The following is a 14,515-nucleotide window of genomic DNA, read 5'->3' as shown; positions in this document are numbered from 1 at the left end:
GTTACAGTTGTGGAAATTCACAGAGCACCATATAGGTCCTTAGATCAGTTATGTCGATAAGTCTGTGTTCAGATAGATTTCCCCACCGATGTTTAAAGGGGTTTCTTGGTGAAACCGGGCTGTGATCTTTGAGTCAGCCGTTTTTCTTTTCCTATCGTTATTTTGGACCAACCGCCTTTCAACCACCACATCTCCACAACGCCAACCACCACATCTCCTCGCAAGCTCCTCAACAACATCTCATCAAACCTCTCCACAACGAAAACATCACTCGCATCAACCATCTCCACAACAACAACCGCCTTTCAACCACCACATCTCCACAACCACATTTCAACCACCACAACCGCCTCTCAACAACCACACCACTGCTTCAACAACCACACCACTACTTCAACAACCACAACCACCTTCTCCACAAACCGCCAACATCCCCACACACAACGGACACCACCATCGAATAACATCTCTGCCAAGCAACGCGATGGATACTCAAAAACACCAAAGAACAAAGTCCTCCGAAAAGAGAAATCCTAATAACGCCTGGGAGTTCCCCTCCCCCTCCCCCCCCCCACGTGCCGGGAGGGAGGACGGGCGGATCGAGCCAAGGTTCAAAGGTGAAGTAAAGGAGGGCGCTCATTTTGGGTGGAAAAAGCCCACTGCGACCCTCCCCTTGGGGGCGAGATGCCGTGGCTATAAAGTGTGGAGCTGAGGAAAGGGTCGGGGGTGTGGTGGAGTTTGAGAAAAGGAGTCGCCAGCAGTAGGAAGAGTGTGGAGGAGAGGGAAAGGAGTTGTGTCAGAGTTGTGGGCAGTGTGTGGAGCCGCGGTGAGGAGCTGGAGAGATCGGAGCGCAGCGGAGCCAAGGCGCGCGGTCTTCCATACCGTGCTAACTGTGGGTCGCTGGAGAGGGGACGTCGAGGGCCGCCCTAGCGAGTCACCACGAGGGCGAAGGTAACCAGCCCGGCCTCTCGGAGCCTTTGCGGTATACACAGCTCCGTGCTCATAAAGACCCCAAGAGGTCCAGTCTACCCCCTTGTCTTTGATGGGATTTTTCCTTTGTTTCTTTGCATGAATGATGTGGCGCCGTGTCTACTAAGTAGTAAAAACTGTTAAGTGATTGTGTAGAACAGTTGTAGTTCTCCTGTCATGCCTGTTTGCCTTGTATAATTGCATACGTGTTTTGCCTTGTTTAATTGCATACGTGCATGCCTGCATAGTGCTTTATTATAATAAATGTCCTTGTGTGAATGCAAACCTGTTCGTTGCGTCCTTTCCCTCCATTGAACTGCCGTATAGCATTCGGAATAATAGTTGGTTTTTAAATAGCCGATAATAGAATCGGGTCCAACGAGGCCTCGCGATAATACCCCGCTCGGTTATCCCAAAACGAAGCGAGCTGCTTAAGCGGCTCGTTTCAAGCGGGCCCCGTTGAGGTACAGTCTCTCGGTAGTCTGCCTGCGCGATTAATTAGGTATATCGACAATTCGGCGATCGACCCTGTAGCGCGTGGGTAGAGTGTTGACTAGGCTGTGGTGTGCATCCAAAACACACCCGTAGCGGGATTTCGGCGTTGTTCCGAAAGCTGCGACTAGATTGTCCGTTCGGTGGGCGAGAGCGGCTGCCATTGGCGAGAAGCGGTCGTCCGCACGCCGGCGGGCGAGAATCTACAAAAATATTTTTCAGTCGTGTGCTTCATATAATCCCCAAATTCCTTTTTACTACATAATGTAGAACAATTGTCTCTCCAAAAAATGTTTATATCTATTGAATTTAACTTGAATAAAGTAAAAGTATTAGCATTGTTCCTCATTGAGTGACGAGGGGGTTGAAAGTATGATTGACGAAGATAAATACAATTACAAGAAGAATGTCTCCCTCTTCTGGAGTAGCTATCCATTACCGTTTGGTTTCTCTCATTAACACAATCATCAAAGATAACGAGGTTCTTTTTTGATTTATCCAAATCTTGGGGAGAAGGTATATCATCCGTATAATCACGAAGAATACAAGTTATCGGCTTTGATTTCTTTTTATATCTCTGTGTATCACAAAATATTGTATTATATCTTCAATATTGTTATCATTTAGTTTGTTTTGAAGTTTAAATATACCGATTATATCTTCTTTTTGTCGACCAGCATTAAAACCTTGTGAGAGTAGTTGATACTCAGGTTGAAAACTCGACTTTGTGAAAATTATTAAATTATCATAATCTAAAAAGTTGGGAGTAAGGAGCACCTTTAAAAGTAAGCAGGTTTTTCCACATCTGCTTGAACCAACTGTGAGACATCTTAATGATTTTGGAAGATTTTTATGGTTGTTAAATTTTATCTTATTTTCCCAAATGGGTAAAAAATCATTAATTTATATTGTTACGAATTTGGGAATTTGATTGCACACAATATACAGGTTCTTTTCGTCAGCTATGTCGATAAGTGCTTGTTCCCTAGATAGCTCACCTTTCATTGTTTAAATGTTCAGAAATCGATTAGATGTGCTGCGGATCGATTTAATAGTTAGGGAACGAACCATGGAGACATCCCTCCCCCTTCTTCTGCGAAGAGGAAGAACCCTGCCGTCCCGTGACTCATGATGTCAACAACTCCCTCCCATCCATGGCTGAGCGGGGGATGGAGCACGAGGGCATGAGTCATGAGTCACGCCGGGAGTGGGGGGAGGGTGGAAGAGGATAAGGAAGCGATCTTTTCTTTGTTCGTGTGTGGAGTTGGGGGGCAGAGTTGGAGAAGGGAGTAGAGAGTCGTCGTTGAGCAGACCGTCGGGTCCTGCTTGGCTTGCGTTAGGGTTGAGGCCTTCGGAAGCTTTTTGCTTCGGCTGGCTCAGTGAGCTTCGGTTGAGGCCTGGCTTGGGAGGATGCTTTTTGGAGGCTCTTTGCTTTGACGGTTCCGTGAGCTTCGGCTGAGGCCTGGCTTGGGAGGAGGCTTTTTGGAGGCTTTTTGCTTTGATGGTTCCGTGAGCTTCGGCTTCTGCTTGGCTCGGGAGAGCTTTTTGCTTCAAGCTGCCCTGTTTGGAAGGAAGTTAAGCCGGTCGCTCGGCTCGAGCTGCGAATGGTGGCTTCTTCTTCTTCTTCTTCTTGGTTTGTGGAGCTCTTTGTTCTCCATTTTGGTTCCCGGCTTGTTGCGACTGATCGGCCTCTTCTTGGAGGTGGTTCCTCGGGGAAGCGACGCATCGACGGGAAGGATCGGCGCCTCGTCTCACCAGCACGTGTTGAGAAGCGCGGGAGGTGGTTCTTCGGGGAAGCAACGCATCGACGGGAAGGATCGGCACCTCGTCTCACCAGCATGTGTTGAGAAGCTCGGGAGGATTCGCGGGAGCTCGGGAAGGATCACGGCGATTGGATCCAGCTTGCTCTCGTTGGAGCCCGGGTCCGAACAACTTGAAGACCACACGAGGTGGAGAGGTTCGAGATAGGCTCTGGGTTTCAGCTCACCTGTCCTCCGAGCTGGAGCTCGTTATTAAAGGCCTCTGCCACCATTTCTTGGGTGTGCAGCGTGTGTGCGTACGTGTGTCCGTGGGCCCGTCTAATAAGTAGGAACTGCTGTTAAGTGCAAGTGACTGTACATAATAAGTAGACGGTTGTAGTTCTTTTGTCATGCTTTTGTTGCTTGTATAATTGCATACGTGTTTTGCCTTGTTTAGTTGCATACGTGCTTTATTATAATAAATGTCCTTGTGTGAATGTAAACCTGTTCGTTGCATCCATTCCCTCATTGAACTGCCCCATCTTGCTCTCGGAATATAGTTGGTTTTTAAATAACCGATAAATAGAATTGGGTCCGGCGAGGTCTGGCAATAATACCCGCTCGGTTATCCCAGAACGGAACGGACCACTGAAGCGGTTCATGTCCAAGCAGGCCTTCGCCGAGGTATGGTCCCTCGGTAGGTTACCTGCGCGGGTACTTAGGTATATCGATATTCGGCGATTGACCCTATTTCGCGCGGGTAGATTACGGACTGGGCCGTGTTGGGATTAAAAACCTACCCGTGACTGGTTTCTGGCGTTGTTCCAGAAAGTCACGACTGGATTGTCCGCTCGGTGGGCGAAGCGACCGCTATTGGTTAGACGCGGTCGTTCGCACGCCGACGGGCGGGAATTCTACAACAATATATTTGGAAAACAGGTTATTTAATTTTTTTTTGGAAACTATATTTTATCTGAAGTTCAGGTTTAATTTCAAGATAATCCATTATTTTATTTGTTCAATATCTTGTGTTGATATTTCCCTGAAAATGACAATCGTAAATAATATAAATCATCAATCCACGAAACATGGTCGTCAATTGTTCAGTCTCTTCTCTTGTAAGAAAAGGTATATCACCCTCATACTTTACATTCATTTCTCAAATCAATCTTGAAAAGTAATTCAATTTTGGTGTAAATCTCAAAGAATTATATTCCTTTTGATATTTTTTATTATCATTAATTAGAAGATAATCACAGAACATACATTGTTTATAGGCTTTTGACTCTGTGTTTAATCCCTGTCTTTCATGCACAGGACAATTCTCAAATTTGTCATGTGGAGAATCAGGAAATTCAAGAGGCTTAAAATTTCGTAAACTATTCATATTTATAAAGTAAAACTTTACTTCAAATTGAATTCATCTTCGGTATCATCTTCGGTACTTTCATTAGTGCTTTCACAATCATCCATAAAACTACTTTCATCACTATTGTTTGAGCACAAACTCTTGGTATCATAACTGTCTTCTGTTCCAACAGAGATACTATCACTCTCATAATCTTCAAAATCTTCAGTTGAATAATGACTCGTATTTAATTAGTAGAAAAAACATTACCATCTGTATCTATATACTTTTGTTCATTAACAGATTCAACTACGACATTTTTTTATATGAAAGGTAATTTTAAAATGATCCTTAACTTCCATTGAACGAAATGTCATTTCACCTGATATATTAACATCATTTATTTCATCAGGATTTACATCTTTGGTTTTTTTGAAAAAAATACAAATTTCTCCTTGCATATTACAGATGGTCTTATCTTTTCTTTCTAAAGCTTCATCCATGAGGTTTTTCTTTTTTGATACTTTTCCTTGTTTCATTGCTTTTTCTTGTTTTGAATGTATTGCGAGAAGGAGAGGAGAAACTTTTGTTGGAGCTACTTTAATTGATGTTCTTCCAGATATACCAAAAGCCCTTTCACTGAAGGAAATTGAAGAACTCATATTATTCACCATAATTGTTTTTATCCAATAGTTGTTATATTTATCTTTATTCAATTGTACATCCTTGACATATTTCTCAGTCTCTTTTACAAATGAGGAGATTGATTGAAACTTGTCTTTTGTGTCTTGATACATTGTATTTATTAAGTGAAAAAAGTTGGAGGATAAAATGGTTTTTAGCACAGATTCACCAATAAATTAAACTGAATTTTCATCAAGAAAATTTTTATTTCCAACAAAGTTTTGTTATATAAATATGGTAAATACAACGTACTGCGATGTTTGTGATCATGAATATATAGTTATAAAAACCACCTTCAAACCAACAAACACATTCAATCTTTTCAGACAAATATCTCCCCTTGACCAAGAAACAAAACATTGTGATAGATGTGATAATGATATTCTTTTAAAAAATTATAATAAACACCTTCAATCATGCAAACACAAGAACAATGAAGAAAGGGAATGTGCCACTAAATTCTCCATTGAAAACACTGATGGGGCATTTAAAGGACACATAAAAATAAGATTGTTTCGCTTTCAAGACCCTGGACCATCTTCAATCATGGAAGCTGTTGATATGGTTAACGAAAGTATTGAAACTATAATTAAAAACACATTAAGTGAAATTAAAACTTTTAAGCTTTATATGGAAGTAAAATTGAATATGGTAAGAGAAGGCGATGAAACAACTCCTTATACGAGGACAAACCCTTACTTTATCTCATCATTTCAACATTTTGTAAGATGTGATGTTTACGACGTACTCCAGAGACAACAACAAGATGTTGATAACACTCTCGTAGGTCGTGGATTTGCGATTACAAAAATAATCTTTTTTAGATATACACATCTTAAAATCAGGGACTCTTCAAGCTTCTTATATTGATTTACCAAAAGAGATAAAACTTAAGAAGCGGTTGTTAATATTCAAAACAAAGATAATAAACGTTTTCTATGGTCTGTTCTTGCTCACTTACATCCTCCACAATGGAAACCTGAAAGGGTTGAACATTGTAAGAAATACGAGAATACATTAAATGTTAAAGATTTAAAGTTTCCATTGTCATTGAGAGATGTTCCTAAATTTGAGAAAATGAATAATCTATTTGTTAATGTTTATGGATTAACGGATACAAACGAAGTTCAGATATTAAAAATTTCAAACAACTATGAAAATGATGAAACACATTACATTGACCTTCTCTACTTTACTTCAAAGGAAAAATCACATTATGCTTTCATCAAAAATTTATCAAGATTAACCAAATCACAACTAAACAAGAGAAAATGTAAAATGTATCCTTGTCAGAGATGTCTTAACTCCTTTCATACAAAACAACGATTAAATCAACATTCAAAATATTGCCGTAATCATAAATCAACCGTAATCAATTTACCAAAAGCAGGTTCAAACATATCATTCAAAGATTTTAACAAATCTATAAAACATTCACTTGTGAAATATGCTGATTTTGAAAGTATCCTTGAAAAGATAGAGACTGTTTCTCCAAATCCAAATATATCATACACAAATAAATATCAAAAACATACTCCTTGTGGTTTCTGTTATTATATTAAATCATCTTTTGGTGATGAATACAAGTTAGAACTTTATAGAGGAGAAGATGCCTCAGAGTAGTTTGGAAGACAATTTGAAAGAGACTGTATAAGACGAAGAGAAATAATGGTTAAAACCTACAAACCAATGTCATTAACAAAGGGAGAGAAAAAGGAATTTAGAAAGAACCGTATCTGCCATATCTGTGACAAGAAAATTGAGGGAGAGGTCAAAGTTAGGGATCATTCTCATCTTACTGGAAAATACAGAAGTCCAGCTCATTCCCGTTGTAATCTTAATTACAAGCCCCCAAACTTTATTCCTGTCTTTCTTCACAACAACGCTCACTATGACACACATCTATTTATTCATGAACTTTCAAAAACATCTGGAGATATTTCTGCCATTCCTAACACAGATCGAAAATACATTTCATTCACAAAAACAATTCATACATCCCCCAATAACCCATATCAGATTTCTTGACACATACAAATTTATGGCAAGTCCATAATCTAACTTAGCATCAAATATTAAAAACTTACCGAATCTTAAATCACATTTCTCAAATCAAGAAGAGATTGATCTCTTATCACAAAAGGGAATACATCTGTACGACTACATGGATTCATTTGAGAAGTTTAAAGAAACACAACTTCCTTCAAGGGAAAGTTTCTACAGCAAGTTAAATAAAACTCATATTTCCGATAGAGATTATACACAAGCTAAAAAGGTTTGGGAGAAGTTTAATATGAAGAATCTTGGAGAATATCATGATTTGTATCTTAAAACTAATGTATTTTTATTGGCGGATATGTTTGAAACTTGTCGAACAGTCTGTCATAATAAAAATTGTTTGGATTAGACCCTGCTCACTATTACACAGCCCCGGGTTTGGCTTGGAGTGCTATGTTGAAAATGACAATACAGAATTTGGAATTAATCAGTGATATAGATATGCTTTTAATGATAGAGAAGGCTGAAAGAGGAGGAATATCTCAAGTATGTTCCAAGAGATATGCTGAAGCAAACAAAAATATCTTCCTGATTACAATAAGAATGAGGACAACTCTTACCTGATGTATTATGATGCTAACAATTTGTGTGGGTGGGCTATGTCTCAATCTTTACCTAATGGAAAACTTAAATGGGTTAAAGAAAAACATTATGAAAAAGTTTTACAAGATATTGTTGTCTCCTCTCAAAAATAATTGGATGAAGCGGAAGTTAGATATTATTTTGAGGTTGATTTAAAATATCCAGAAGAACTTCATCACAAACATAAAGACCAACCTTATGCCCCTGATAAAGAAAGTCCAAGAAAATAATGGTTAAGTGATTACCAACAGTCATCTATCAATAATTCCAGCAATGTGTGTGTGTGTGCGTGCGTGCGTGCGTGCGTGCGTGCGTGCGTGTGTGTGTGTGTGTGTGACCGCTGTTTCTCGACAACCACTGGTCCGATCTAATTGAAACTTGCCAGGTATATTGCCGGGGACCTGAGGATGTGCCTTTTCAAGGTTTGATATTGTTGTGGTTACCAAATTTGCAAACCACCATTCAGGTCCCTTAGGTGAGATATCTCCGTAAGTACATGTGTAGTTAGGCCCAAACCCGTTGTCTAGTGGGAATACATGTCATTTATGCGTGCTGCGACTCTTCAGGATAGCCGTTTTTCTTTTACTATCTTTATTTTGGACCAACCGCCATTGTTACCACCACCAACCACCACATCAACCACCCACCGCGGCGCCGCTTCACGTCACACCTCGCAACCGTCGCATCGCCACCGTTCTTGCGCCGCTTGTGGGTACCGGTGTTGGACTCGTGCAGGGCGCGCGCCGAACAGCGTGTACAAAACCACGGATTTTCCACTTCAAAAACGGATCAAAAACGACACACGCCCACTTTTGTTCCGTCCAATCGGTGAGCGAGGGGCGATTTGGCCCCGCCCCCAGGGCGTTGGAGGGCGATCGATATATGCAAATTTATGGATCAAAAAGCATTCACGCCCACTTTTTCTCGGGCCAATGGGGAGCGAGGTGAAAGGTCGAAGGGAGGGGGTAAAAGATGAGAGAGCGAAGCCACGGGGCTGATATAAGCGACCGCGTTCGTCAGTCAGAAGGACAGAGAGTTAAGACTTCGCGGGCGGTGGAGTTGGCAAGAAGGAGCTGGTCGTCGTGTGCGTTGGAGTCGGAGCGGAGGGGACGGAGCTGTGGAGAGGCGGCGAGGGCAGACGAGGGGGTGCTCGCGTCGTGCAGGGAGCTGCACCCCAGGGAGGCCGACAGCGCGACCTGGCCGAGGTGGAGACGCTCGTCGCGGGACTCGAGGCAGAGTAGGAATCCTCTATACCCCGAGCATCAGCAACCCCCTCCTGTTTCCCCCCGCGCTGAGATAGTGCGACCAAGGGGGCCCCTTTCCCACCCCCTACCAGACACTGTCCGCGAGGCCCGCGGAGTTGAGGCACCATCGCCGCTCCGCGTCTCATCACCAGACGGGTAGGCCCGACCCGGTCTCGGCCTCAGGCCCGCCTCATCTTTGAGGGTGTTCTTTTCCTTGGTTTTGGGTATGTGTTGTCGGCGCCGTCTGTGAAGTAAAATTGTATAAGTGTTGCCGTGTGCTCGCGTAATCGGTAGTAGATCTGCATTGTCGCATTTGCTTTTTGTGTAAATTGCATTGTGTTTTTCTTTTCTGTGTGCTTTTGGTGGAATTGTATATGTGCGCTTTCCGTTCATCGCGAATAAATGTGCTTTGTGTTGAACTGTTTCCCGCTTCGCTTCGTCGTTTCTTTCATTGAATCCTCATCTTGCTTCACGTAAAGGGTTGGTAGTGGGCTGAATACGCCCGATAATTAATCGAACCGTCCAGGTCGACGAATAACACCGCTCGGTTATCCCGATAGTACGGAACGGGTCGCTTAAGTGGCCCGTGTCCGAAGTCGACCTGCGGCGAGGTGCGACCGCCCGGTCTACCCTCCGTGTGGGTACTTAGGTAGGTTGAATTTGGCGAGCAACCCTATCCCACGCGGGGGCTGATTGGCTCGATCGCGGTGAGACCGAAAGGTCCACCCGTGACTGGTTCCCGGCGTTAGTCCGAGAGGGTCACGACTGGATTGTCTGTCCGGTGGGCGACGTGCCGCGATTCGAGTTACGTGGCCGTCAGCACGCCGGCGGGCGCGAAGACCGTAACAATATTAATCGGACAAGTGCTTCCCAAGTTATGGCCATTTATTTACCAAACCAATGACAAGACACGTTGTTGCGTGGGCGTGGCCGATGGGAAAGGGAAGCTCAGCCGGGTTCGCCATTACAGGTTACAACGTACGGACTTCCGGATAGTGATGACTTCGTGTATTCTAATAATTTCTCGATTTCTTATGCGCATTTATAGATAAACACAATGCCCCAAGTTATGATCGTTTTCAAATTAGACGGTGCATAAATTTCAGTAACATCAGAGTGCTGGTATGCTCCGAACCAGGAAGTAAATTTTTTCTCTATTCTTCTCTTCTCGTTTTGTTTTTCCTTGCCACGACATTGCGAAAAGGTAAAATACGTTGGCGCTAATTGAATAATTGGGTATTAAAACTAAATTGCGAATAATCATAACTGCGAATAATACGCGAACTTCCGGGTCACGCACGTCCGGGCACGCGACAGCGAAAAAACGGCCTATGTGGTTGTTGTTTGTTGCTCGTGGTTTGAATATTTATTTATAATTTTTTTTTTTTTTTTTACGGGCACGTACTAGTTTAATATAAAAGGTAAATCGGCAGAAAAACTACTTACTGCATTAAATGATAAAGAAAGTTATGTTTTGCATCAAAGGAACTTGAGACAATATTTATCTGCTGGGTTGAGAGTGAGGAAAATTCATAGGATTTTGAAATTTAAACAAAGTCATTGGTTAAAGAAGTATGTTGATTCTCATACAAAAAGGAGAACAGAAGCAAAAACAGATTTTGAGAAGGACTTTTATAAATTAATGAATATAATAATGCTGTATTTGGAAAGACTATGGAAAATGTTAGGAATCGACAAAACATAAGACTGCGACATTTTGGAAACAGGCTTCGAAGTTAATTAATAGACCAAGTTTTGAGTGAGCGGAGGTGTTTTCAGAGAACTTGTGCTATTCATTTGAAAAAAGAGAGTATTGAAATTGTTAAACCTATTTATATGGGAACATCAATTTTTGACTTGTCAAAGTCGTTAATGTATGACTATTACTATAATACTTTAAAATCAAAATATAAGGATAATGTGTCATTGTTATATATGGATACAGATAGTTTTATATTAGAAATTAAGACAAGTGATGTATATGAGGATATGATTGATAATATATATATATATATATATATATATATATATATATATATATATATATATATATATATGATACAAGTAATTATAAGTCAGATGATGTGTTGTTTTTATCAAAGAATAAAAAGGTTATTGGAAAGTTTAAACATGAATTGGGTGGGAAGGTCATGAGTGAATTTATAGGATTAAGAGCAAAGTCTTATGCTTTTACATATACTGTATTGATAATAATAACATTGAATGGTGTGATACGAAGCTAAAGGGAATAAAGAAAAATATAATCAAGGAAACAATACACTTTAAACATTATTCCAACTGTTTAACCTTAAAGAATGAAGAGTACAGAAAAATGAATACAATAAGAAGTTATAAACATCAATTATATTCAGAAGAGATAAATAAGAAAGCATTAGGAGCTTTTGATGAAAAAAGATATATTTTAGCGAATGGAATCAATAGTCTCCCTTATGATTATAAGTATGTGTTAAGATATTGGGTTGGGAATTTTAACAGGCTACTGCCGTCTTTTTACTGATTTATAAATGATAGAACCAAGCAATAACCAAACCAAAGAGTGGAGATGTAATCCTGCCTTGGTATTTAAATTGGAAACAAAGAATGTGAGAAATATCAAATAAGTGTTATTGAAGAAATAACCGGGGTAAAAGTAGATAAAACAAATAAGCGGATAAATTTAATTAAAAATGAGTTAGAGGATCTAAAGAAAAATATAAATATCCTTGAATGGACTGAAAACTTTGATGGTTATCAATTGAACAATGGAAAAACAATTTACTACAATCTCAAAATGATATGTGGCTCAGGAGGTATTCAAATAAGAGCATTAAGAGAAGTTTATCATTTCATTTCTGCTCAACAAAGACACTTATACCAAGAACCAAGTTCCAAGTTATTCCTTGTGAATATACTCGATGGAAATTAATGTTATAAGAAAATTAAGTTATTCCTTGAAGTAGAACATGGGCAAATATTTGTTGGTTCGCTCTTTGAGTGGAATGAAAATATAAAAGGGAAGAAGTGTTTTCATCAGTAAGTCTCAATCTTTCATTGTCTCAATTTTACATTTGTATGTATGGGAGGGAAGGGGATAGGTGGGGAGAAAATCAGTCTCAATTTTCAATTTAAATTTTTTCAAAGTTTCAATTTTTCCATGGAGCGATTTCAGAGAAAGAGGTCCAGTGTTTTCCTTTTTTCCAACATGGCTGCCACACCACGTGATCTATGACATCATAATTATCATTGAAACATTTTCATGAGTAGTCACAGAGTCAATGGTGAAATGGTGAAATTTCGTGTCAATCAGACAAGTGGTTGTGGAGAAAACTAAAATTATCATGGACGGACGTATGGACCATCTGAAAACATAATGCCCCTCGTGGCTTAGTCAGCAGAGGCATAAAAATTTGCCCTTCAAATTAGACTGGGACTTGTGATTTTCAATGGCTTCCAGAAAAAAATATTGGGTTTGGGCTCCTCTTTTAAGACTGGGTTCATGAAGGTACTTTAAGATCACACCTTGTACCAAGGCATGCTGAAGAGGTGAAGAATGTCGAGGTGTGAAGCGGTGTTGGTGTCGAAAACAGTTTTTTTTAAAGAGTGTCTTTCCTCACATGAGGAGAGGATAACTTTTACCTTCTTTCTCTAGGGAGGCTTCTTACATGATGAAATTCTTGTTCAAGAAAATGTCATGACTACAGACATCCACTTGCCTGGTGCTGCTTTCATATCAGTTTCTGTTCGAGATTCACCAGATGGGTTTGTAAACAGGTAGGCCAACCTCTTTTTCTCCGATGTAAACAGTTAGTATGTTGCCTTCAGCACAATTTACAATGCAACTTCAATCGTGACTGTGTGTGTGTGTGTGTGTGTGTGTGTGTGTGTGTGTGTGTGTGTGTGTGTGTGTGTGTGTGTGTGTGTGTGTGTATGTGTGTGTGTGTGTGTGTGTGTGTGTGTGTGTGTGTATGTGTGTATGTGTGTGTGTGTCCACTTTGTTGTGGTTCTGCAAAACTGCATGCCTCTAATGTAATGGCACCCAGCAGACAGTGATCCCCTGGCAGTTATTTCATTAGTCTTGATGTAGTCAGACCTCCCCCTCATGTCTCATGGATTAATGGGATGAAGTGTGTTGCATGGGTCTAATAGCTAGGTCTAATAATTATATCTCCATCTTCAATCCTGATTTCCATCCAACTCTTTCCTTTTATTCATGATACAACTCGAAGCCAGCAAACGTAGACGATAACGGACACCTTCGCAGTCCTATGAGAGAATTACTACATGAAGAAGTGTGCGCATGGCACGCTTTTTCATTCAGATCTGCGCGCCAATTTACAATTGCATCTCACCTTGCTCAACCTTCGCTCACCAATACCTCACCACCTTGATCACCAACATTTCCCGCACATGGGAAAAATCATCACGCGCCTCCTCACACCTCCACTTTGATACGGTTCGCCACCAAGCAGAGGCGTGCTGCACGGCCCAGGCCACGTGGCGCAGGGACAGGCCAGGTGCGTTGGCAGCGCCAGTCGCGTCTCACCGGGATGCCCCAAACGGGTGTGTGGCACTCTGGGCCATGTCACACCGGATGTGCGTCCCCACCTCGTGGTCTTCTCGCCCCAACCCCGGTCCACAACTATATATATATATATATATATATATATATATATATATATATATATATATATATATATATATATATATATATATATATATATATATATATATATATATATATATATATATATATATATATATATATATATATGTTTGTGTACACATTGTTACGGATTTCAGAATCCGATCCGACGAATGCATACAAACATTCAGGTCCTCAGATAGTTATTTCCCTAAATGCATGTCCAGGATAGACCTATCCCCATGTCTGGTGCGATTCTAAATGTGATGCATTGACAAGGGTAAAGAATAGATTCCCTCTCTTCTGGAAAGCTCCTTTTTTTCTTTACGACAGACACATTCATGCACGTGAGATAGCCGTTCGCCCAACAGAAGCTCGACACCCCCCTTTTCCATCTATGTTGACACCCGCTTCTTTCACCGATGCTGACACCCGCTTCTTTCACCGATGCTGACACCCGCTTTTTCCATAGACGTTGACACCCGCTTCTTTCACCGACGACGACACCTGCCTTTTTCCATCGATGTTGACACCCGCCTTTTTCCATCAATGTTTTACACCCCGTTCCAGCACCATAGGCATGGCATCGTAGGCCAGGAATGGTCATGGGAAGGGTGGGTTGTCATGGGCAACGATTCGCAAATGGGGCGGGGTGGATTTGGCTGGAGTCTGCGCCTGCCCAGATGGGCCGCTTATAAAAAGAGTGTGAGAGGTCCTTTCTAGACCAGTCAGTCAACAACCAGTCAGTGAGTTGGCA

At 41.1% G+C, this 14,515-nt stretch overlaps 1 protein-coding gene across 1 annotated transcript in view; it reads left to right on the top strand.

Moving 5' to 3' along the window:
- Window positions 1-14,515, top strand: part of HECTD4 (HECT domain E3 ubiquitin protein ligase 4) — a 525,771-nt gene that overhangs the window by 345,765 nt on the left and 165,491 nt on the right. Inside the window, exon 40 of the mRNA XM_085880170.1 lies at window positions 12,766-12,887. Coding sequence (XP_085736296.1) covers window positions 12,766-12,887 — 122 coding nt within the window. The remainder of the gene's footprint in view (window positions 1-12,765; window positions 12,888-14,515) is intronic.

Source organism: Eptatretus burgeri, chromosome 4 (genome assembly GCF_056783735.1).
Source record: "Eptatretus burgeri isolate ZD-2024b chromosome 4, Ebu_testis_v1, whole genome shotgun sequence".
In the NCBI taxonomy this organism is placed as follows: domain Eukaryota; kingdom Metazoa; phylum Chordata; class Myxini; order Myxiniformes; family Myxinidae; genus Eptatretus; species Eptatretus burgeri.
The sequence above is the reverse complement of the archived record's forward strand: the minus strand, read 5'-3'. Positions and strand labels throughout refer to the sequence as shown.